Source organism: Nymphaea colorata, chromosome 12 (assembly GCF_008831285.2).
Source record: "Nymphaea colorata isolate Beijing-Zhang1983 chromosome 12, ASM883128v2, whole genome shotgun sequence".
NCBI lineage: Eukaryota > Viridiplantae > Streptophyta > Magnoliopsida > Nymphaeales > Nymphaeaceae > Nymphaea > Nymphaea colorata.
This window is the reverse complement of record NC_045149.1, coordinates 22202580-22225571: the sequence shown is the minus strand read 5'-3', so window position 1 is coordinate 22225571 and position 22992 is coordinate 22202580. Positions and strand designations below refer to the sequence as shown.

The following is a 22992-nucleotide window of genomic DNA, read 5'->3' as shown; positions in this document are numbered from 1 at the left end:
GCCGTTGGTTTTATGAGGAGAAAAAGAAAAAGCGCAACTTGGATCTGCAATCTGGATCCCGCGGGATCCAGACATGTACTGTCGGGATTCGGGAACGGCCGTGGATTCCAGTTGGTGCAAGCTGTACCCGGATCGTGAGTTGGACTCAAGTCCGCCAAGAATCGGACATCACATCCACTTGTACCTCTATAAGTAATAATTTTAATAATTAAAGAATAAATAAAGAAAAAAAAATTAAAAGTGGAACAAAATATCTTGAGGATTTTAACGCGTGAAAATCATTATTTAAAGCAAACCCGGACATCACATCCACTTGTACCTCTATAAGTAATAATTTTAATAATTAAAAAATCAATAAAGAAAAAAAATAAAAGTTGAACAAAAATATCTTGAGGATTTTAACGCGTGAAATTCTGTATTTAAAGCAAACTGTAGTCGAATGTCTATCCGATAAGCTGAGGTGGCACAGGACATGTTGATGTGACGCACAACCCGAAGTTTCTATATTGAAATTTTTTTTTGCCGACACGGCTTTTTTTTTTTTTAGTTTCATACAGTATAAAACCATATATTCTAAAACCGTATTTTTCTTATTGAAAAACACGTTTAAGGGCTTATCTTTAATAATGGAGCACAATAAGCGTGCACGGAGGTTTACATTCCCAAGTAAATATGTACTCAAAAAGTACATGCTTTACAGATATGACATAGAGTAAGAGGGAGAGTTCCTTTGTCCTATACTTATTTTCTTAAAACATATATGTGCCTCATCAATGGTTTAAAATGGAAATTAGATAAAAAATGTGAACATAATTGTAATATATATATATATATATATATATATATATATATATATAACTTAATTAAGTGATTGTTAACTCTGGTTGTTTAGGGTATTATGACGATAACTAAAGAAAACCAATGAAAAAAATGAACATTTTTATAATCTAATATTAATTTACAATTTTTTTTATTTTTCTCTTAACTATTTATCAGGCAAGCTTAGCAACTCTTAATAACAACAAAGTAGCCATTCATATATATATATATATATATATATATATATATATATATATATATAGTGCAAATTCTCTGCACGTTGAGAGATGAGACACATTTGGATGTGGTACATTACCCTTTCCTGATTTGCATTAGTTGGACTTCTTGTAAAAAATTGGATATGAAAAAAAAAATAGCATCCAATTTTTTATGATGTTTTGGATTTAAAAAGTGACATAGGATAGTATTCATATTCAGATCAAATTTTGTTTCAAAAGTATTCATGCAATTTGAAAGTGGGCTCTTAATGTGGTTGGACTCAATTTAACTCATATTCTTATAAATTTAAAAATTAGACACGGATTAGATTTTGATTGTGAACGCAGGTGCATATTAGGATATGGTATTAGACTTTCATATCTAAATATAAAACATAAGTCTGATTCAAATTAGATCTGTTGACAGATCTAACACGCAAGAGCTAGCTAAGCTTCAGTCCAAGCATAGCTACACAGGTGTGAATAAAATATGCAAATCATATAATAAAACATTTGCATGATATTGTAAGGAAACGTAACATTTTATGGAGGTATTTAGATTTAAAAACTTAAACCTCCATGTTATCACAAACCAGGTCTCTAAACCTCATTAATTTTTTTTTGTTTTTAAACAGTTTTCACAAAACTGGATTAAGTAAACCAATGCACAATATCTAGTTTTCAATTTGTATTTAATTCTCTCTCTCTAAGATGGCGATCTGTAACCTTATTTTTTTTTATATAATTTGAGATCCAGTGAGGATATGGAGCATCCTTGATGATAAGATTCAGGGACATGCCAAGCTGCTAGCGGTACTGTTAACTATTCATATTATTGTGTCAAATTCAATTTTGCCAACGTAGGATTGAAGCCAGAAATTTTTTATGAGATGACTGTTTCTAAATTTTGACTATGGCTGAAATATCATTTTTTTAAATTTTGATATAAAATAAGTAAAATTTTCTAAAATTTATATATAAATTTAAAAAAAAAATTGAAGTGGGACCAAAGCCCATGCCAACATTGCCTTGGCTTCCTCCCTGACCTTAGACCCATTTGAAATTGAACTAACTTTTTTCACACTACAAATTGGAGTAAAATTAATACAAATACTTTTTTAAAGGTGTTTCATAATAAAAAAAAATGATTAGAGGATTTGAAGTCCCTAATTAAAAAGAAAAAACTTCCGTTAAATTTTTAAAACAACATCAACGTACTTTCATTCGTGTAACATCAAGGTCTCTCATTGGCGCCTTTACAGCGATAAAAGTTTTGTTGAAGTGTCTCTATTCAAAGAATTGAAAGAAAAAGGGGAAAAAAAAATCCCTCACGTCGGAGTCCTTCCACGCAGAACTCCCTCAAAAAACACGTCAGTCGTGTACAAGAGAGGATCTTAAATACGTCAGACACATGATACGGAGCAATCAGTGAAGAGTCCCAAGATCAGTTTCCTCCCTTACTTTCTCTCTCTAGCTCTTCCTAGGGCTCATGTGATCTCTATGTTTGAATCTCAGAGAATACCAACTGTGCCTTCAAAAGGGTCCCAAAGAAAAAGGCCACCCCCAAAGTTTATCTCTCTAAAAACTTAGGGGAAGAGGGCACCTTTCCTTGGGTTTCTCTTTCTAAAAATCGAGAAGAAAAGGGCACCACCTGAGTTTCTCTCTCTAAAGACCCTGAAAAAGGGCACCCTCTCCCAGGTTTCTCTCACTGAAAAACTGGGGAGAAAAAGGCACACCTATGGTTTCTCTCTCTAGAACCGCAAAAGAGAAGGGCGCCTGATCTCTTTAAACTCGTCCTTATCTGGTGAGTGATATTATTCTGCGCTGGGTCGGCTACCCCTGCGTGCAGAATAATCTTGGTGGACCAACATTTGCTTCGGAATTCTACTGTAGTCACCAACTTTTTTAATTTCAGGAACATGCCTTTTGTTTTTTTGTTGTTCGTATTTGATTGGGACTGGCTACGGTTTAGTTCCAATTTTATCGGTTGTCTTTAAAGATTGGATGGTTAATAAAGATGCGTTGTTTCAATGGATTTAGGAGAGTTGGTCAACCTGGAGTGTGGGATGTGGATGCAGGTGCGGGCGTGGGTGTTGGAACGGAACATTTCAAAAAATTTAGGTGTGAAGGTGCGATGAGGGTATTTTATTATTATTATTTATTTTTAATTTATTATATATATAACATAATAAGCATGTATATATTATTATTACAATTTAGTTATTAACATATATAACATATTTGAATAATTGTATTGCACAAAAAAATATCAAAACAATTTAGTAATATGACATTTTAACTAGGTTTGAGTGTGAGTTGGAGTTGCACCCATGTCTGGTGCCCACCCGACTCGATGTGACTTAGGTGAGGCAGTAAAATAAAAGAGTTCGAGTGACTTAGTTCTGATTTGATTATACGGAGCACTTAGTTGTCTATCAAGCTACCATAGCTCCACGGATCTCAAATTCAACCCACTCTCAAATCTATGACAGCTGAAATCTATAATCACATCAAATTACTGATTTTTTCAGCTTAGGTTTTCATTATTTACTAGAATACAAAAAAAGAATTAAAATTTAAACTTCTAAGTTGAAAAAGGTTATAAAGTGGATCCTAGCAAAAATTCATTGTTGAATTAAAAAGTGGATCTGCTAAAATTAAAAAAAAATCAAAATAAATTTTTTTTGTCAGGGAAAGGAAGGCAGTTTTTTTTCTTTTTACAACTGGTCAATAAATAAATTGAAAAAATCACTTTCACTAGCTCGCATTGCTTACAAAAACCGAGCAGCCGGACTCAAGAATTTTGGAAAGAGTTAGGAGCTTTTAAAATAAGAAGTAAACTTTTGGTTTGTAACAGAATCCAGTCCTCTCTTTTCCACGCTGACTCTTTCGTACAGTTCATCTTTTCGTGCACTTATTATTATTATTATTACTTTTTTATTATTATTATTTTCTCTTCTTACGCTATCAATTCAACTCTAGATTCGGCAGCCGTAAGTGCTCTATGATTGGTGATCCCGGAATTTCAGAAAAAAGTGATTATTATCTAAAATTGACATGTTCATCCTCGTTTTCCAAAGTGTTTTAAATTGGCAGTTCGCCTTCAATTGTCGCAACCATTGACCATAAACATAAACAATCTTGTCAAATAAATATCATAATAAACTACCCATGTGTAAAAACAACAACCGAGGTAAACATAAAAAAAGAATTAATATATTTTTAAAGTACTAGTACCAAAAGTGAATAAACATAAGAAAAAATGAATATATTTTGAAAGTGCTACGACCAGAAGTGAATTTGTAAATAGCAACCGAATAATGAACGAACTTGTCATTTGTGCATAAGCCATGGATGCGCAGGGAAACCCATAAAGAAAAGAGACACCACTGAGCTGAAGGAATCCAAACATGGCACATCTGACCATGGGCAATGGCCCTCATGAGCTCTTCTTCTTCAAACGGAGGACACACCTTTTCCCTTTTTCCTTTTCCTGCTACTTTGTCTATTCATTTTTGTCATTGAGAACCGATGCCCTATGTTGCTTCCTATCCTCAACGTACTATCACAATCAGACCAACTTGCTACATTTAATCAAACTTTATAAATTATTTTAGTAATTAGTAATATATATATATATATATATACACTAATAAGCTCAAAGTGTGCAGGTCGATGTATGTATCGAACATGTGCGTTTAATTGGTAAATACCAAACCACTAATGCCAATGTGGTGGGTAGCGCGGGCTTTAGTCTAGGCATCGACGCAACTCTGTACCTTAACACAAGGAGAAGAAGGCCTTAAATTTTGAAGTTTCCGCCAATAATTGGGAGAGGAAAGTGCTACTTTGATTAGGTTAGAATCTCAAAGGAGTCTAGACAACTTTAAAATAGAAAAGCATCACTTCAAATTATTGTGGATTAGAGCCTAAGATGTTGGCATATCTGGGAGGTGCATAGGCTAATAGACAAGTTGGTTATCAGTTTAAGTTTTAATTTATTGGTGGCCTATGTGAAGAGATAGAGAGCTTTGACTTAGGGGTTTTATATGGTCGAGGAGGAGACTTACGTATAATAATAAGAAATTATTAGAATCAATCGTATTGTAAGCTGAATTTTCACTAATTACAACTTGATCCTAACCTTTAAATTACGACCACTATGGTTATTTCGCTTTATTTTGAGTAAAAGTTGATGTTTTTGTAGTGCTTCAATATAATTACTGTATCAGTCATCCTCGAGATTGCTGCAAAGACCTTGGAGGCAGGAGAAATGGGAGCTATTTGAGTCCTTTTCCTAAGGCGGTGGATTGTTAACTAGGGCTGCACACAAGCCGAGTCGAGCACGAGCTTGGCCAGCTCGAGATCGACTCGGCTCAAAAAGCTCGAGCTCGAACTCCTTATAGCAAACTTGAGCTCGACTCGACTACACAAAATCGAGCTCGAACTCAACTCTTTTAGCGTTAACTCGTGTAAGCATAAACTAGTTCAACTCGTGTAAGTGTTAACTTATGTAACTCATTTAACTTGTAACTTGTGAAACCGGTTTTGGCAATATTATAAAGAGTACCGGTTTGCGAGTCGAGTCAAGTTCATGAAACTCGAACTCAACTTGTTTATTGTTTCGAGTATCTTTATAAGCTCGAACCCAACTCGTTTATAAACAAGTCGAGCACGAACCGAGTTTTTCAAGCAAGTTCGAGTCAAGCTAGAATTGGCTCGGCTCATTGTTCAGCCCTATTGTTAACCTTGTGGTCACTTGAAATATAATTATTCTATTTTCTAATTAGCATACAAACAAAAACAAAGGATTGGATCCAGATCTTTGAGCTTTGCATCCGAAATTCAAACAGGTAGGTACCCCAGACCCGGTTGAATCCAAATATGTAATGTATTTGCACATTTTTTAACGTTGTTAAACCGGCAATTGGTGCTGTTTATCTACAGATTCAAACGATATTAAGTTCAGATCCTTCAGGTCGTTATCCAGCAGATCCAATACTTGGACAGAACTGGACCCGTTTGGATCCTGCTCCCAGATCTGAAATCCCAAGCTTCCAAATCTGAAAAGCAACAACAGGAGTCCATGGCCCTGTCTGATGTCCTTTCTAGCAGACAATCCAACAATAGATCCAGACAACTCCACGTGGAGAGCATTTGGGCACACAGACACATGGCGTGTCACCAGCCTCCCTAGTGGATCGGTTTCAATACAGAGACATAAACATATGTGGGCATGTGTGGGCAATTGCCCACCCAAACAAATAAAATTATCTTATTTATTTATTCATTGACCTTAAATTTTTTACACACTAATATAAAAAAAATGCACTCAAGCACATCTATCAGCCAAATATATCTGGTTCCATCATTGTTCTAGACCCATTTGCAAATTGAACAGTTTGTAACTGTTTTATGAATTCACACTAAAGAATGGAGTAAAGTTAATAAAATACTTTTTAAGGTGTTTCTTAAATCAGTCTCAATCTTTAAACTACGTTTTATGAAATGATTATATATTGTTTCGTTTTCCAAATAGCTTGTAAGAGACATTTGGTAATAGAAACAATCTTACCCCAATCTGTGGGACACAGACATCAAACACCGTGTTGTAAAGAAAGAACTCAATGTTCCTGTTACCAAACGCCCCCACAAATGTGCTCATCACCGATCACATGATCCCTTCCAACTAAATTGGAAATGAAATGATCTTCTTATGTGAAATTGTGGAATGTGAGTCCCAACTCAGAAGAGAGGTGTCGTGATCATCATATCCTAATTAGCCAAAATACAAATTGGCTTTTACCTTCTCCTGACTTGAAAATCATTGTTACGAGTAATTTTTTCGCATTGTTGCATTCGACCTGACTTGAATCAGAAAGGTCAGGACTAATAAGAATTATATATCATTAGTACTGACCACCATTGTGAACTATTCTCGTCAATGAATAAAGAAAGCCCTTTCTTTCAAAACATATTCATCGATATATGGATCTTGTTATGAATTTAGCAAGGGCACAAAGAAAGAAGTTAGAAAGTAAAAAAGAAATATCTCTCTTTCTCTCTGTTGTCAGAGTCACCGTGCTATAGAGCAGGAGTTGGAGCGAGAATTTTTTTTCTTAAAAGGGCTGGACAGTGGCCGAGACTCCATTGATCCACTGTCACATAAGCCCATTATATTTTTTCAAAATCAGGCACCGCTGTACAACGCTCATCAAAACTCAACTCGAACTCAAATGTATGCTTTAAATATTAAATGAGTCAGAACTCGACTCAGCTGGACTACATAATAAATGTTGTGTTATAATGAGAAAATAGTTTAGTTAGTCGAGTTAAAAAGGAACATGACATACTCTAAAAAAAAGTTAAATGAATAGAGCTTGGACTCGGAGCTCGAATTTGACTCGAGTTCGAGCTGGCCCAACTCAAGCTTGACTCAGGCCTCTTTTGGCAGGGGCCATCGTCCTCCCTCTCCTTTTTTGGAAAAAAAAATTATACTAATGTTTTAGAAAAAAATTTACTTTGACCTATGTAAAAATTCTGAAAAATATTGTTTGGCTCCCGTATAAATTTAGGAAATACTATTTGACTATTCTAAAATAATGTCTTGCTCCACCCCTGCTGCCAGGATTTTCTTCAGGGGCGGGCCGACAGTCCAACCTCTAGATCTGGGTAGGGCCAAATTGAATTTTAATCCAAAAAATATATGGCACAATTAAAAAATTATATTTTTTTTCAATGTAATTTTTTTTTTCATTGGCCAGGGTGGGGCCATGGCCTAGGCGGACCCCCCTTCCCTCTCCCCTGCTGCTTAGCTATAGGACTAACTTCGCCAGGAGACAATGGACATTTGAGAGCGAACATTTGGAGTTGAGTAGTCAGAAAATTTGGTAGGATGAAGACTCCTTGGCAGGGTATTCAAGCATAGCTGTGATGAAAAGTGGCTCACAAAACGTTGGAAAATCACTTCTCAAATTGCTATATGGAAAATTTGGTTTTGCAAGAATTTGCTTGTTTGTTTCGCCGTGGATCTAATGATCTCAGATTTTGTAGACCTAAGGTCAGACTTCTATGTCATCTGACTTAAATCCACTATTTTTTACATGTAATGTGGATTTAAAATCTATGTTACTTCTTACAATGCAAACTTTTTAATGCAGCCTTGGATCTGAGATCAGAGCTTATCAGATAGTGAGGTAGTATGAAGTTCTTGCAGATTTGGCCGCAGACGGGTATCGTTTGCAGCAATGAAGAGCAAATAGAACAGATGGCGTACACGATTCATACAATCTGCTCAGAAGAAGAGTGGTGATCGCATGCATAAACCACGAGAAGGATGAAGGTATAGTGAGAGAACCAAGAGTAGCAGCTGAAGGTAGTGCATGACACAGCTCAGATGAGCCTTGTGGAACGGGCAATGGAACAAGCAGGAGAAAGAAGGGAAGCCATTCACCTTATAGCCGCACAAACTCTAGCGGAGGGAAGACGCCAAGGACTGCAACAATGGTGTTCTACAGCAAGATATTTAGATACATCACAAGCTGTTGAATTCCAGAGGGAAACCATCAATTTTTGTGGGTAGGTTGATAGTGTCAGGCAGAGTACAGCACGGTAGATATGAATTTGATTGAATCTTTTACCATTTAGAGCTCTGATGTTAGAGGTCTTTTTGGTGTTGGTTTTCTTTTTTGTTTGTTCAAACCAACTGTAGATCCATTTTGTTAACAGAAGAATGCACAGGGGATGCCAACTGCTTTGTAATTGCTGGTGGGTGGAGGCAGGTGGGGTTCCTATGGGGCGAATGTCCCACGGAGCTTACTCTTTGAAATGTTAATTTAGTGTTAAAACTTGGGCGAACATGAGTCCAGTTATATAGAGTAGCCCTACGAGATCCAAGTCACTGCTCTATGGTTAATTGAAAATTTGTTAACCATATAATTAGTGTCTCATGAAAAAAAATTTCTGCTGCTGGGGATGTAGCTTATTAGGCAATCTTTTGTGTTGGCCTTTCCTTACATGTTAGTTGAGCTGAATCCCTTTACCTTTATGTATAGCCATTTTTTTCATAATAAAAAGGTCGGCAGGCCAACTCCCTGCAATTACTTATTGAAACGTCTCGGTAGTTTCCAGGCATTTCATGTCTTTTGACTTGCAAATAATTGCAGTTGAAGGTATGTTCTCTAGACCAAAGAGAAGAAGTAGAATTTGTGTCCTCAAAAGATAATTTCAATGTTGTGCATGTGTATCCTTGATGGGGTTAGTGCAACATATGAGAGAAGGACTGCAGTTAGTTTTCATTTCAAATTCTCGGACATTAGCTTCTTATGCTGTAAAAGAGAAGCACTAATATGCAAATTGAAGCATAGTGGGACACTTCAATACACCAAAAAACAAGTATGTTACTTTGGAGGGATTGGCAGTAGGATGAAATACTCCTACTACTCACTCAACAATGTTTGTGTGTGTGAGAGAGAGAGAGAGAGAGAGAGGGAGAAAGAGAGAGATCTTTAGTAAATTTTATTTGGATCTGATCGTTAATCCCTTGGATTTCCTTCTTCTCTTTTTGTTACCATGGAGATCAGAAGACTTCCTTTCAAAATTGGACAGCCATACCTCAGGTTGCTACCGGTCTGGATCTAGTTTGAGCAATTCCGTTAATTTCTAACATGTTGGATCCAATTCTGACCTGACCACGAACGCATTTTGCTGTCCAAGACCCGATCCGTTTGCAACTCTAGTGATAGCTTGGCAGCCATGAACCTGACTTGAACGGGAACTGGAATTATAAAACTCACATGAATATGGGAAGATGCATTCAAGGACTTTTTCTGCTGCCCTCGTTTAGGTTCATGATTCCCTTCAAGGTGACCTCGAGCTCAAGTCAAGCTTATACAGATGGATTTCGAGGTGCTCAGCTCTCAATAGCTCGTTCTATACTTGTAACATGTTTGTTCATACCAAAAGATTTCAATTGTACTCAAATCGAGATTCAGATCCAAACCAATTCAGATTGAATTTTCTTCTGCATTATAGATCCGATCCTATAGCGACGTGTTCAAATAACCTCAAGAACAGTGAGATCCAGACCTGGACCCGAACAAAACTAGCAGGAATGTGAAACTATGAGGCTGTATTGAGGCAGCTTGATCACACGACTCGGCCATGGGGTGCAAGAGTGAAAGGAATGAGTGCAGAGAAGCTATATCTAGGTCCAGACACGAAGATCAGGATACACAACAAGGCAGAAACATCTCTAGGTCTGGATAGTGAATTACAATCGAAGCTCAGATGGGAACTGCCATCAAATTTCATAAGCCACTACCAATAACATATGTGTACATATAAGACAAAATTAACAGAAGATAATGCCATATAAAGCATTTATGATCAACATTTTAGACCGCACCTAACAAGTGACACAAGAAAACGTTCTTAAGTTTTTCATTTAGCCATCCATAGTGACACTGAAATATGAATGCCAGGACAGTATCACGCCTGCAAAGAACAGATAAGCCTTTTCTTGCAAACTAATTCTGCTTAATATCATGAGAAAAGTATTTAGTTGTTTATAGAAATAGTTCCTACTCCACAGCGAGGGGGGAAAAGATACACAACATGAAAGTTCTGGCTCCTACCAAAAGGCAACATGAAACAATAAGGAGCACAAAAGGAACTGAAAGGAATCCGAATTTAGGTAGCAGGTCAATCACATAATTCATAATTTCATATTGGTAAATGTCTGAGCAGTTAGAATTTCCCCTAAGAGTGCGACATGCATAGCTGAAAGTGCATGGATGCTGGCAACAGATACTTTCAGTTTCCTTGCAGGCCCAAATGCATGCATCCATGTCAGAGTTGATAACTTGTCAGCCTAATTCATCCGACATGGGAGGCATCCGAGCATACAGCCAGCTTGATTGAATGGCTATGGGTTCAGTATGACTAGGATCTAACCATCAACTCTAGTCTAATCCATAATTCGGATCTGCTATTTCAGATTCTGGTACAAGTCTAGATAAGAAAACAATGGAAACTGACAAGTTACATCATCATAAAACTGACCAAGCATGAAACTTTTCCAACTTTTTGCACAAATCAAATGTCAACCATGTAACATTCCAAAGCCTGCTTATAGACAAAATCTGGTTTTCACCTGTAAACAAGTAGACGTAAAATATTTACAAAACTATATCCTCGTGAGAATCCACTTTTCTCAACTTAGTCTAACCTACACTTATGGGAAGGACTTTACAAAATTCGCCCATATCCAGCTCGTATGTGCAGTATGAAATCATAAGCCAGAACTTTCAAAGTGAACAAAAAGAGAAACTATCAAGAATGCACCTGGTGTTGCATGCAAGTATGTACAAAGAGATTTCCAAATTTGAACGCACTTGACATTTTCGATGCTCTGTCTTGGAGCCTATAACATCATTAAGATCCAGGAACACACAAAGCTGCTCCTACATTGGCCAGAAAGAGGACAATTGAGACTCACGGTTGATTTCCTTGCTTATCATGTGACTCTGCTGAGGAATGAGTTGATGACGATTTCTTCCAAAAATTGCAATCAAGCAGCTCAGCCTGCTGCAATGATACATTTGAAGGAACATCTAGTAATAAATCTTGGTCCGATGAGTCATCCAGGAATTGCAAAGGATCCAGTGTCACTGAGCTCCTGTCCAGAGGAGAAACAAACAAGGTTCTTGGACTGAAGCAAGATGCATCATACACAGCAGCTTCATTCTCCTCAAAATTGGCCTTTGCTTGCTTAGCATATGAATTTACATGAGATTTTGCAGATGGCAGATCCACGGATTCACATTTCTGCAACCTATTGGGGCTCTTTATTTTGTGTTTTGGCTCTGGAAGATGCAATTCTTCAGTCAGAAAATTAATAATTCCAGCTAAACAAGTTAAAGGTAAACATAAAGTAGGTTCATTCATCCAATTGATTGATCTTACATCTTGATTTTAGTGAAGTAACTTTTCCAAACCATGTGGAAATTTAAGCACCATGAACCATAAAAAAATAGTCATATTTAAGTTTTACTGTAATGAGGGCGCTTAAATAATGACTTAACCACTGGTCACAGAGGCTGAGAGTGGATTACATCTTTGATAGAAGCTAACACATACTCCAACTAGATAGACATACCTATCAAGTGCTACTAGGATCAATCAGTTGCCATTCAGATTTACAGCTCATTCGAGAGATCAGTCTTAAATGTTTCTGACCTGAAAACTTGTGGTGGTCCAGTCCATTTCTATACACATGTGAGGGGAAAAGGATTGAAGGCCTTGACCTTGATCACTTATCTTTGATATTGAACTGCACCACATTACGTGAACTTCACATCCAACAGAATCAAAACTGGTTCAGCCAGTTGGATCTGAAGAAGTGTACCTGTACCTGACTGGCAGGATGCAGGTCTTTAACTCTTTATTTACAAGATATCATTTAAATGAGATTAAATATGTACATCATTAGGCTATCTTGTTCATAAAGGTTACCATAATAACACATGCATGTATCCACATCTCTAACAGATCTGCAAAATGGGCTGGACCTAGCACAAGGGTTTTGTCTTTTTCTGGTTACTGAATCAAATTTTGATCCAACAACCAGTTTGTCGATCTGGCTTTTTGGCATTCCTACCTTCTAAACACGAATGGAGGAAGATATAGTATTTATCTGGCGACCACAAGCGATATAATTTTTTTGAAGTACAACAGCTTCTCTGCCAAGCTTAGACTTAAATTTGGAAAAGGTGCCAAATAAAGCTTAATCTTGAAAGTTGAAAACAATACAAAGCAACAGCATCAGAAGCATACAAACAACTATAAATGTCACAACTATAGTTCGGGGCATGCGAGAGAGAGAGAGAGAGAAGCAGCAGAATAAGCAATTAGCACAAGATCGATGGTATTTGTCACATTTATCGTAACAAGGAATGAATATCTGTTCACTAGTCATGACGAGTCCATTTTTTCTGAATTATGGTCACTGGTGAGGCTTGACCACCAAGCCTACAAGGCCAACAAGGAGAACACAAGGGAAAGCTGAGGCAACAGAATGGCAGGGTTGGGACTTCATCCAGGGCTTTCAATTTGACACCCTTCACATTCCCTTCTTATCACTTTCTCACCACCTATGAACTTGAGGTGTCTACTGTTATGTACAACATAAAATGAACATATATAAGCCCTTTTCTTCTTTTCACAAAACTCTCTAACAAGGTTCGTGGATGATGACCTTGTTGACTTAGGAATGTCAACATTGGTACCCCAATCTGATGTACAAGACATGCTAGTTGATCCTTCCATATCTCATTTCAAGTCTAAAGCACATGATAAAGGAGCAAATGGTATAGTACTGTATATGGAAAAAAAAAATCAACATAGATTAAAATTTCCATCTTCCATTTTATTTGGTCTAAGTTGCCAAAGACCCAATTACATGCAATGAAAATCTCCAAAACCTTAAAAAGGAATTCCTGTGAACTAAATGATAAATTGCTGAAAAAGAATCCAAACTTTACTATAGTCCCAGTGAAAATACACCTCTTCAGAATCCAGCAAACATCTGAAAGTGCTTTAAGAATACTAGCAATTGAACATTTGAATGTCTGAGAGGCTAATCACTTCCTGTAATTTCAGATTATGGCAGAAAATTTTCATACCTGAAAAATTTTGATACAGTTTGCCATCATTTGGTTGCTTCATGAGCACTGATTTGCCATATTCAAAGGAACCATGTTGCAAGTTTGTATCCTTTCCAATAGCTTGTTTATTTTTTGAGTCCTAATGAATGAACCACAACGGTCACATATTATGTTGTCATATTAGTAAAATACCAAAAGAGGTAAAAATTTAGAAAAATTTTGGGAAACCTACAGATGCTGTGGCACTGTCTTTGAACCGAGTATACAGTTCAAGCCATCTGGCTTTTGTTGCTTCTATCAAAAGAAGCCTCTTTAAAGCCTTACAAGCTTCAATATTCGCCCCTGAGAAAGAGAGGTCAAAGACACCATCCGAAAGGAGCCGCTGATAGGTATCTAAGGTCTCCCTAAAAGAGGGACTGTCAAACATTTTCCTAAGGCTGCACAGAGAGATATCAGAAAGGAAACAACAAGAGAAAAGCAGCAATCATGTAAAGGATTTATGTAAATAACCTGGAAGGGAATTTTGAACTATCAACTGAAGGAAGGTATCTGATCAACTGCTCTTGCTCTTCACGAGTCAAATGTTCCATGAACTCTTCATAATTAATAATATCCTAGTCCATAAGAAATAATTACAGTTCAATAAGAGATAATTACCTCAGATATAAATGCTCAACTAAAGTAGCTATAGCCCCTAAATGAATGGAGAATCTATAAAAAAAGGACCTTAATATGTTGACACATGAAAGCATGAAAAAGGAAAATGGACTCATGGATACCTTCAAGTCTACAAGTCGGAGAGGTGATGAACTGCTTTGTAGAATGTGGAACTTGTCATAGGAGACTTTGTCCCTACAAACTCAGAATTAAAAGAGGTACACAAGCTAGGTCATTTCCAGGCACTTATAAGGGCATAAAGATGGTATATCATACCACAGTATCTCAAGGAAAGAAGAATACATGGATCACCACCCATGTTACTTCATCATTTCAAACTAGATATCCGAAAACAATGTTGCAAGAGTACTGGAAGCACGTGAGGTGGAAAACATATATCGACTGAATTTTTTCAGGAAATACGAAAAAGAAACCTAATTGTGTGGAGAGAATCATGCCAGTTAATTTTCATCAGGTTAAAGACAGAAAAGCACCTTTTTGCATGGTCATATGGCCCACGGTCCATGGCACTCTTCATTTTATCAGTGCTAATTTCAGTGCAATCTGCTCCTTTGTTTTGAGCATATATGGGGAGGGCGAGGATGTTGAATAAGATTCACTAACAGTGCAACCTTTGTTTTCTATAACATGTGAGCTTGCCTCCGATTCCTCTTCTAGAGCTGATGAACGTGGATGCTTAATAAGAACACCACCATGGCCAATCTCAACAGAAACCATGGGTTTTCCATTTCCAAGAAGCAGATCTTCCCCTGAGGAGACAGAAAGATGGGATGACTCTTGCTCATGCAATATACTACATAGATCCTTTGTCAGTTTCTCAACAGGGGAAGGCTTTGGCTTTCGTCGATTGAGACATGTCCTCTTTCGGGAGGGAATAAGTGAATCCCATACAATGGACTGTGATGTACCTGAACACAATCAAGGACATCAAGATAATGTGCATCATTGACTGCATTCCCAATTATCGGATTATACTGGAAAACACGAGGCAAATTGAATATATAATATTAATGTCATGCATCTAAATTATCCATTCATTTACATACATAAGAAATCATGAAGGTAAAGCCCTCAGACTCAAGTCTGGAAAATTGTTGGCAGTTCTTTCTTGTGGAAAAAGCTCACTTATATAATCAGACAAGCATGACCCATGTTGGTGAATATTAAGACAAGCTGCATCATAGTCTCTTTGCATCCCACACATGATTGGGTAATCAAAGAAGATGATTATGAAATCATAAGATATATGCACCAGCATCTATGTGTTTTCCTTAAACTCCCAAAACTTGCTTGTGTGTACTCCATATCTCAAGGCCCTTAGCTGAAAAGCATTAAAATTCATCATGATGTCTGCAAAGTTATGTGATACTGTTTTAATTTTGACAAGCACTAGATACATCAAATTCCCCAGTTCTTGTATAAGAAATGGGTGTGAAGACTGTGGAGAAAGGTGTAGATTAAAAAAGATACAGGACATGGTTCCACATTTTTTAACTGCAAGAAATCCCCATCCTGCAATCACAAAGTAATCTACAAGTTGCAGTACCTCATTTTAAGAGTTTACTTGTACTATGCAACTGCGCACATTAAAATGAGACCACTCATTTGCTTTCACTGCCAAATTCAGCTATTTCATATTATGCACTTAAAAAGCATGCAACGTCGGGAACTATAACATAACTGAAAAGGAATTTTTGTGAGCCTAGGTGACAAATAAATGGAGTAGTTCCAGCCTTCCAGGGACCGATGGACATTGGAACCAAAATGACATAAATTTTTTTCTTTGTCATTCACTAAAAGAAGTATTGCAAATATGTCCTAATATTTCTTTTATTTGGATTTTCAAAAAACTAAAGTTTTAGCGGACATGAACCACAAATAATTCAAAAAGGATATAGAGTAATCCAAGGAACATGAACTGCTTTCTGTCCATTCACCAGATAGGGATTGCTGAGGCACGCATCTTTTGGTCACAAAGATATTTATGCAGCTATCCACATGTATTCATGTCTTTTACATGTGCCATCTGAGTGAATGTGCACTTGCATGTGCATGTGAGTCTTTGTGCCCTTATAGGTCAAGCCTGAGAACATAAACTAAATTTAGTTCCATTCATGAAATAACAAAATAGTGCAATAACTAGAAACAAGCTACATTTTTAGCTTTCTTCCAGAAAATGAGCAAAGAACATGACAGCAATGCTGATCTTCATGAACTGCAATTCAATACAAAGCATGACATTATATGATCACAAAAAATTCAGGAATAAAATAGTTAAAATAATAGTCACCCAGAATTTCCGGGTAATTAATGGGCTGTAGAAATTTATGAATGCACAAGAAGCCTAGTATAGGAGAAAGAAAGCAAAGAAGAACCTGCATAGTCGATTGCATCTGCGCTACCAAATTGAGCACAGCTTTCAGAACATGATATAGCAGATCCAGAACTAGACCGGTTACTAGAATCTTCCTCCAAGTTCTTTTCAGTAGGGGGTTCATAATCACTACTTCCATCTTCACTTTCTTCCTCAACTTCATTCAACTTTCTTTTGTGCAATTTCTTCTCTTTAGTCTCAAGTAGAACAAGCTTCATCTTAGGAATTGTGCATTGCACTGGTTCTGCAGCTTCTCCACGACAATGCAATGGTCTGTAGTTTGTAAGTGAACCCTTTGTTCTCCATCTTGAACCACATGCATTGCATAATACTGGTTTGTCTGGCGGTCCATTTCTCCAGAGAGGAGTACCTAAAGCATCAACCAAGCTTCAATCTTTATGAACAGAAGGCCACCAATATATACATATTAGTAGAAAGATATACCATTGAATTCTTTTTGTTTTGAATGGAATTATGAGGTCTGTTAAATAACCAGGAAAATCAGTACTGAATACAGCTATAATAGGTAGTCATGAAACTGAACATTCTGATTATCTCATGAAAATTCAACAGACAAGAAGCTAAAAGGTATATGTCCAGTCATATTTCTTGATACCTATGGGTTCATAAAGCACACAGCACATGTGATAACCAAAAAGCATGCAGATAGGACTAGATCTGGCTTCACCAGGTTGCTCGGCTGAGTTAATAAACAAAACATGAAGCAGATCACGTGCTCCAGACAACAAGATCTTACGGATTTGACAGATCCTAAGGTACTTGATTTGAACAGAAACTTTAAAAAGGATTCACTTAAACATACATATTCTGTGAACGAATTCCCAGCATATAGCAGTTTTGAAACTAAATGATACAGAGGAAAAACAACTTTCTTAATGGATTCATCACTCAAGTCAAGTTGATATATCGTTTCAGTTTAGGAGTAGAGCAAAATATGCAATTCTTTTGCAGAACTAGAGTCTACATTTGTGCATCTTCTTTTCAAATTAAAAACAAAATCTGGTCCATAACTGGAAAGACCACAGCGAATTAAGCATGATATGAGGAAGCAACTGACAGAATATGACAAAGGATAAACAAAAAAGAAGACAAAGGTACCTAACATAGGGAATAAATAATTAGAAAGTAGCCTTTCCACAATCATAGTATTACTTAAAAGAATAGTACTGGAAAATTCTCATTTGGGAATTAACTTCTTAGATAAAGTGGGGCATATAAAGTCAGTTACTAATTTAACCTTCTGTTTGAGATGGAAGAGATATTTCACACTGCCAGACAAGAAAGAAGTTTAAGGGTTCTGTTCATTAGGTTAAATTAGGCAAACTAGATGCTATACCATTCACACAGTGATAACAGCCCACATTCTCCCCAATATAGAACTGCACTTCTTCAAGTAATCGTTTAAAGCAATAAACATTCAACTTCACAGGCATGCAGGTAATGTTTCAGAAAGTTGGTAGTGAAGTGATCATCACACTCTGTCAATGCTACAATTTTCAGCTTCCCTTCCAAAAGAGCCATGAATAAACATACAGAACTTCAAACCTATGGTTTTAGCATGTCTAATCAATGCAAATCTAAATGTTCATGCTGAAGGTTCTGGGTCTAGCTGCTCTACTGTCGTCATTTGTTGGGCACAAATAAATGATAACTGGAAAAAATCCAATGGAAACCGCTCAGGTCCTAGTCGTGAAACAGATGATCGACTGAAAACCCTTAAAACTTAGAAAGTGAAGCTTCAGTCGCTGCTTTTAGCAAGGTATGGTCGAATATATAGAAAATGACTTGAAAGCAGAAGGTCGAAAAGAACTTCCAATGGAAATAACGTGAAGGACTAAAGCAGAAGTCTGGAAAATAGCAGTGAAAAAATGACAACTCAAGTGCTGCAGAAAATTGTCCACGCGTAAAATTTCTAAATAGGTAATCCACGTGGAATGCTGTGATAGTACTGAAAAACAGAAAGATCCCCAAAATACATTCGGAGATGAAACACGAACGATTACAAAAAGAAGCATGAGGATGGTGCTGCTGAATTTGCAGTTCAGAATGCTCAACGGAAACCCATAAAAGCACAATGGGTAATGCATCACCCACGTGAAAAAATACAAAGTCCAATCTTTGACTTGAACATAAACGAGAACAATCACTTTGCAAAAACAGAGGAACAAATTGCTGATGTTCGTTTACATAATTCAAATAACAAAGCATTAGCAATTCCATAAGGCAACTGAACCACAAAGTTACAAACCAATGCAAAAATAGACATTACAAACCCAGAGAACAAATTTAATAACAGGAAAATAGAAACAAAATCGACGTCAGAAAATTTCTAATACTGTTAAATCAAAACAAATATCACTCTGCAAATTTTGTTTGCATTCAAATGGCATGGAAGAACTCGTTCCTTATCCCCTCATTTTTTTTCACTCGTTCTAATATCAATTAGACGAACTTAACATGAATAATAAATAAGTAGTAATGCTTCCTTCTTTATGCCAAAGGACAGAACCAAAATAAGAATAACCCGGTACTTTGTATTCATCAAAAGCAGGAGAAAGTTATATGTAATAATACCATTTCAAAAACAGAAAAAAAAAAAGAAAAAAAGAAAGATAGACTCACTTGTAACACCACAATGGTAGCAAGGCCCCTGCTTACCCATACGCAGCTACGCTTCTTCCCCCTCAATCTCTAAAAGGATATACAATTTTTATCAAGAAGAAGAGCTACCCACTAAATTCCTTTACCAATAAAATTGAAAAAAGAAGGCCTCAAAATATTCAACAATCCCAAGAAACTCAACAATCCACTGTTCTTCGTTCTTTTCTTTTCTTCGTTAGTTACAGAAAAACGCGAACAACTACAGATAGAAGAAGGAAAAAGACCACCAACCAATAGGAAAACGAAAAAGAAGGAAAAAGTTTTGCTGCCGTGAAAAAAAAAGAAGAAAAATCCAAAAGGACAGGAAGAGGAGTGAATGCAAAACTACAGATTGAATTGGGTTCCGTTAGAACTCTCCGAACAATCCATTGAAGCTAAAAATCAAACAAAATTTGCCGTGAATTCGTCGGGAAAGTGGGTTGAAAATGGAGGCAAAGGAAGAGGGGCGCATGACCTCTGTTTTGGTGTAGTAAATATTTAGCTTTGCATTGCCTTTTCTTTTTTTGTTGTAACTTTTTGCAATATAGAAAATATTTAATGTTGATATTTATTTTTCACCTGCAGTAGATGGCTAAATTCTAAAGGGATATTTGATGTCACAAATCGTTGTAGATCCCCCACTGCCTCCTCATTCTCTTTTTCATTTCTGAAAAAAACATAAGAAATATTTTTTTAAAAAAAATGAAGTAAAAAGAAAAAAGTGAGTTCAGTGTGTGAATACACATCATATATATAAATCAGAAACGAGAATGACTATTCTGCCCTTTTCCTCGATGTCTTGTTCCGAGAGAATGGCGTGTCCTGATGGTTGAAATGACACTTCTGCCCCCTTTCTCCCTGCAAGTCTCAATAAAATTGACTCATATAATAAGCCAAAGTTGGTTGAACTTTTGCATTCTTCTAAATGCCAGTAAATGACATGTATGACCACTTGGGAACATAAATTTCCTTATAATGGATGTTAAATTGTTTCATAGTATGGTTAGTATTTTGTGTTTGGTCAGTGCAAGGGCTACAAAAGTAATTTTCTAAATCTCACCATTGAACATTTTACATATTTTCAATATAACTTCCCATGTCTAACCGAGAAAAAATGAAACGATTAGGTCAACCAAGAGTTTATTATGCCTAATGAAACACATTAATTTTGTGATTGCCTTTTCTTTTAACACATGCAATAACATCTCTTGATCAATGTTGGACACTTCAATGCAATTGCATTTTGTTATATTACCGAACTACCCATGTGCTAGAAAAAATATTTGATTATATATGGAACACTTTTTAGTTAATAAATGCAAATGATACTGTCATTTTTTTTTGTCTTAAACAACATTTCTTCAAATTATAATAAAATTGGTAAAGTCATTAGTCAAGCATATATGAGGAACCTGTACCAGATGATGAAAGAGTTTCTAGGAATAAATTGTCCTGTTTGCATACGTGGCAAAGTTTCCGATTGGGACTTGTTTTATGAGAACAAACAACATGCAGGACCATGGTGAGGGTATTTTCGTAGATGTGCTTGTGACCAGGACAATCTAAGCATCCCACTACTAAAAAGTTTTTTTTTTTTTTTTTTTTTGAGAATTGAAAACAATGTACTTAGAAGCGAGTCATAAGCACATGTTGGGGTGGGCCCCCAAGATCCCTAATCCCTAACTCTTCCATCATATTCACCACTTGATTATTATGCTAGATCATGCAGACTATCTCTCATCATCTTGATGCCATCCATCTTTTTCCAAGCCGTCCATATCTCTCTCTCTCTCTCTCTCTCTCTCTCTCTATATATATATATATATATATATATATATATATATATATATATATATATAAAGAGAGAGAGAAAGATAGAAAGAGAAGAAAAAAGGGTTACCAGGATCTCGAAATCTAAACTTTTTTCATTTTCATATTTTGAGCTTCTTTCCTAGTATTTTTGAGCATATATATATCTCTCTCTCCTACACACACACATATATATATATAGGGTTATTTGATTCCTCTAACAATTTTTTCATATGGATGTCACACACACTCAACCCAATAGATTGATATATATAGGGTTATTTGATTCCTCTAACAATTTTTTCATATGGATGTCACACACACTCAACCCAATAGATTGATTGGAGGATTCCTATATATATATATATATATATATATAACTTGGAGTTTAGTGGATGCTTTGTTTTTTCTTTGGTATTTGAGGATCTGAAGTCCTTATTTTGTAGGACCCATTGTTTAAAGATACAGGTCCATTGCTCCCCTCTCTGAAAAAAAAGGAACTCTTGGTATCAGGTCCCACTGCAGAGGTGTTGGACCTCAAATCTACGGATTTGAAATCCTTGGTGATGTCAGCAGATAAAATCTGAAAAACCAATGCGCAAGGATCCATTTAATGTTGATGAAACTTTTCACTTGACAAAGAAAAGCAAAATAAAAAGATTCTAGATAGTGTTTGGATGACACACTAAAAAAATGGTATTGTAAAATCTAGCTTTCGAACAAATAGTTTTTTTAATCAGTTTTGTTAAACTGGTTTTTGCATTCAAATAATAGAACAAAAACACTTTTTTTTGTGTGTGAAAAACCTGAGTTATTCACTCCTTTTTAAAAAATAGTTTTTGCCAAAAGCTAATTTTTACAAAACTCTTTTTCAAACAATGTTTTTGAAGTAAAATCATTTTAATTTCAAAAAATGAGTTCTGGGTGTCATCCAAAACCCCCCTCAGGGTTTGAGTTCTAGTTGAAACTCAAACTTAAGCACCCATAGTTTCATGAACCATAAATTTTAGTCGGAAACAAATCACCTGAAAGCTTCAGAGAGATTGGCGCAACAGTCAGAGCGAGAGAGCTGATAGGTAAGTTAACAATTCAAACTCATATATTATCAATTCTCAGTGTTTGGAAAAGAAAAATATGTATGCAAGTCGAAGCATAACAACGGCACAAGAGCTTCTGGTTCAATCCGATTGTGGGATTTTCTTCCATTCGCTCGAAAATAAATTACCTCAAATTTATGAATTTAAATTCAATGGTAATCAAACGCCCTAAAACGGTTTTCGTCACTTCTCATTTATAAAGGAGACCCAAAAAGAGCCAATCGATCTGGTGGGGTCCACTAAAACAAGGCAAAGGCCTTTTCCCATCGACGCCAATTTAACGGAAAAGGGGAAAAAATCGGACACGGGAGGTTGGCTCTCTTTAATTAACTCAAGGGGGCGAAAGGGACGTCAGTTCCATTTCGGGGAATCTCAGGGACAAAACGGGAATTCAATGAGGAATCAAGCCCCTTCCCGGTGGGGCCCAGTTAGCTCTAGTGGCTTCCTTCTCTCCGGCCGGCTTGACAGTGTCGCCCAACCAATGACAAGACCGTCGGCCTCGTGCCTCAATTACCGAAGGGCCCACTCCTCGTCAGTCAAGGACGAATTAGAACCTCTCGTGGCTTGCGGGAAACGGCAGCGGGTTTGTGAGGAAAGTGAAGGTTGAAACGTCAAACTTTTCACTTTTTCTTTGTTTGCTTGATTGGACTTTTAATTCCGATTAAGGGGAA

The 22992-nt window shown here is 36.6% G+C and overlaps 1 protein-coding gene across 1 annotated transcript; it reads right to left on the bottom strand.

Moving 5' to 3' along the window:
* Positions 1 to 11089: 11089 nt before the first annotated feature.
* LOC116265971 (GATA transcription factor 26-like) lies at positions 11090 to 19917 on the bottom strand. The gene is given in 9 exon segments (XM_031646992.2): positions 11090 to 11902; positions 13721 to 13841; positions 13935 to 14139; positions 14213 to 14316; positions 14482 to 14554; positions 14854 to 14962; positions 14965 to 15288; positions 16756 to 17124; positions 19398 to 19917. Coding segments are annotated over 9 exon segments (1716 nt in total). The 5' UTR covers positions 19438 to 19917; the 3' UTR covers positions 11090 to 11531.
* Positions 19918 to 22992: the final 3075 nt, after the last annotated feature.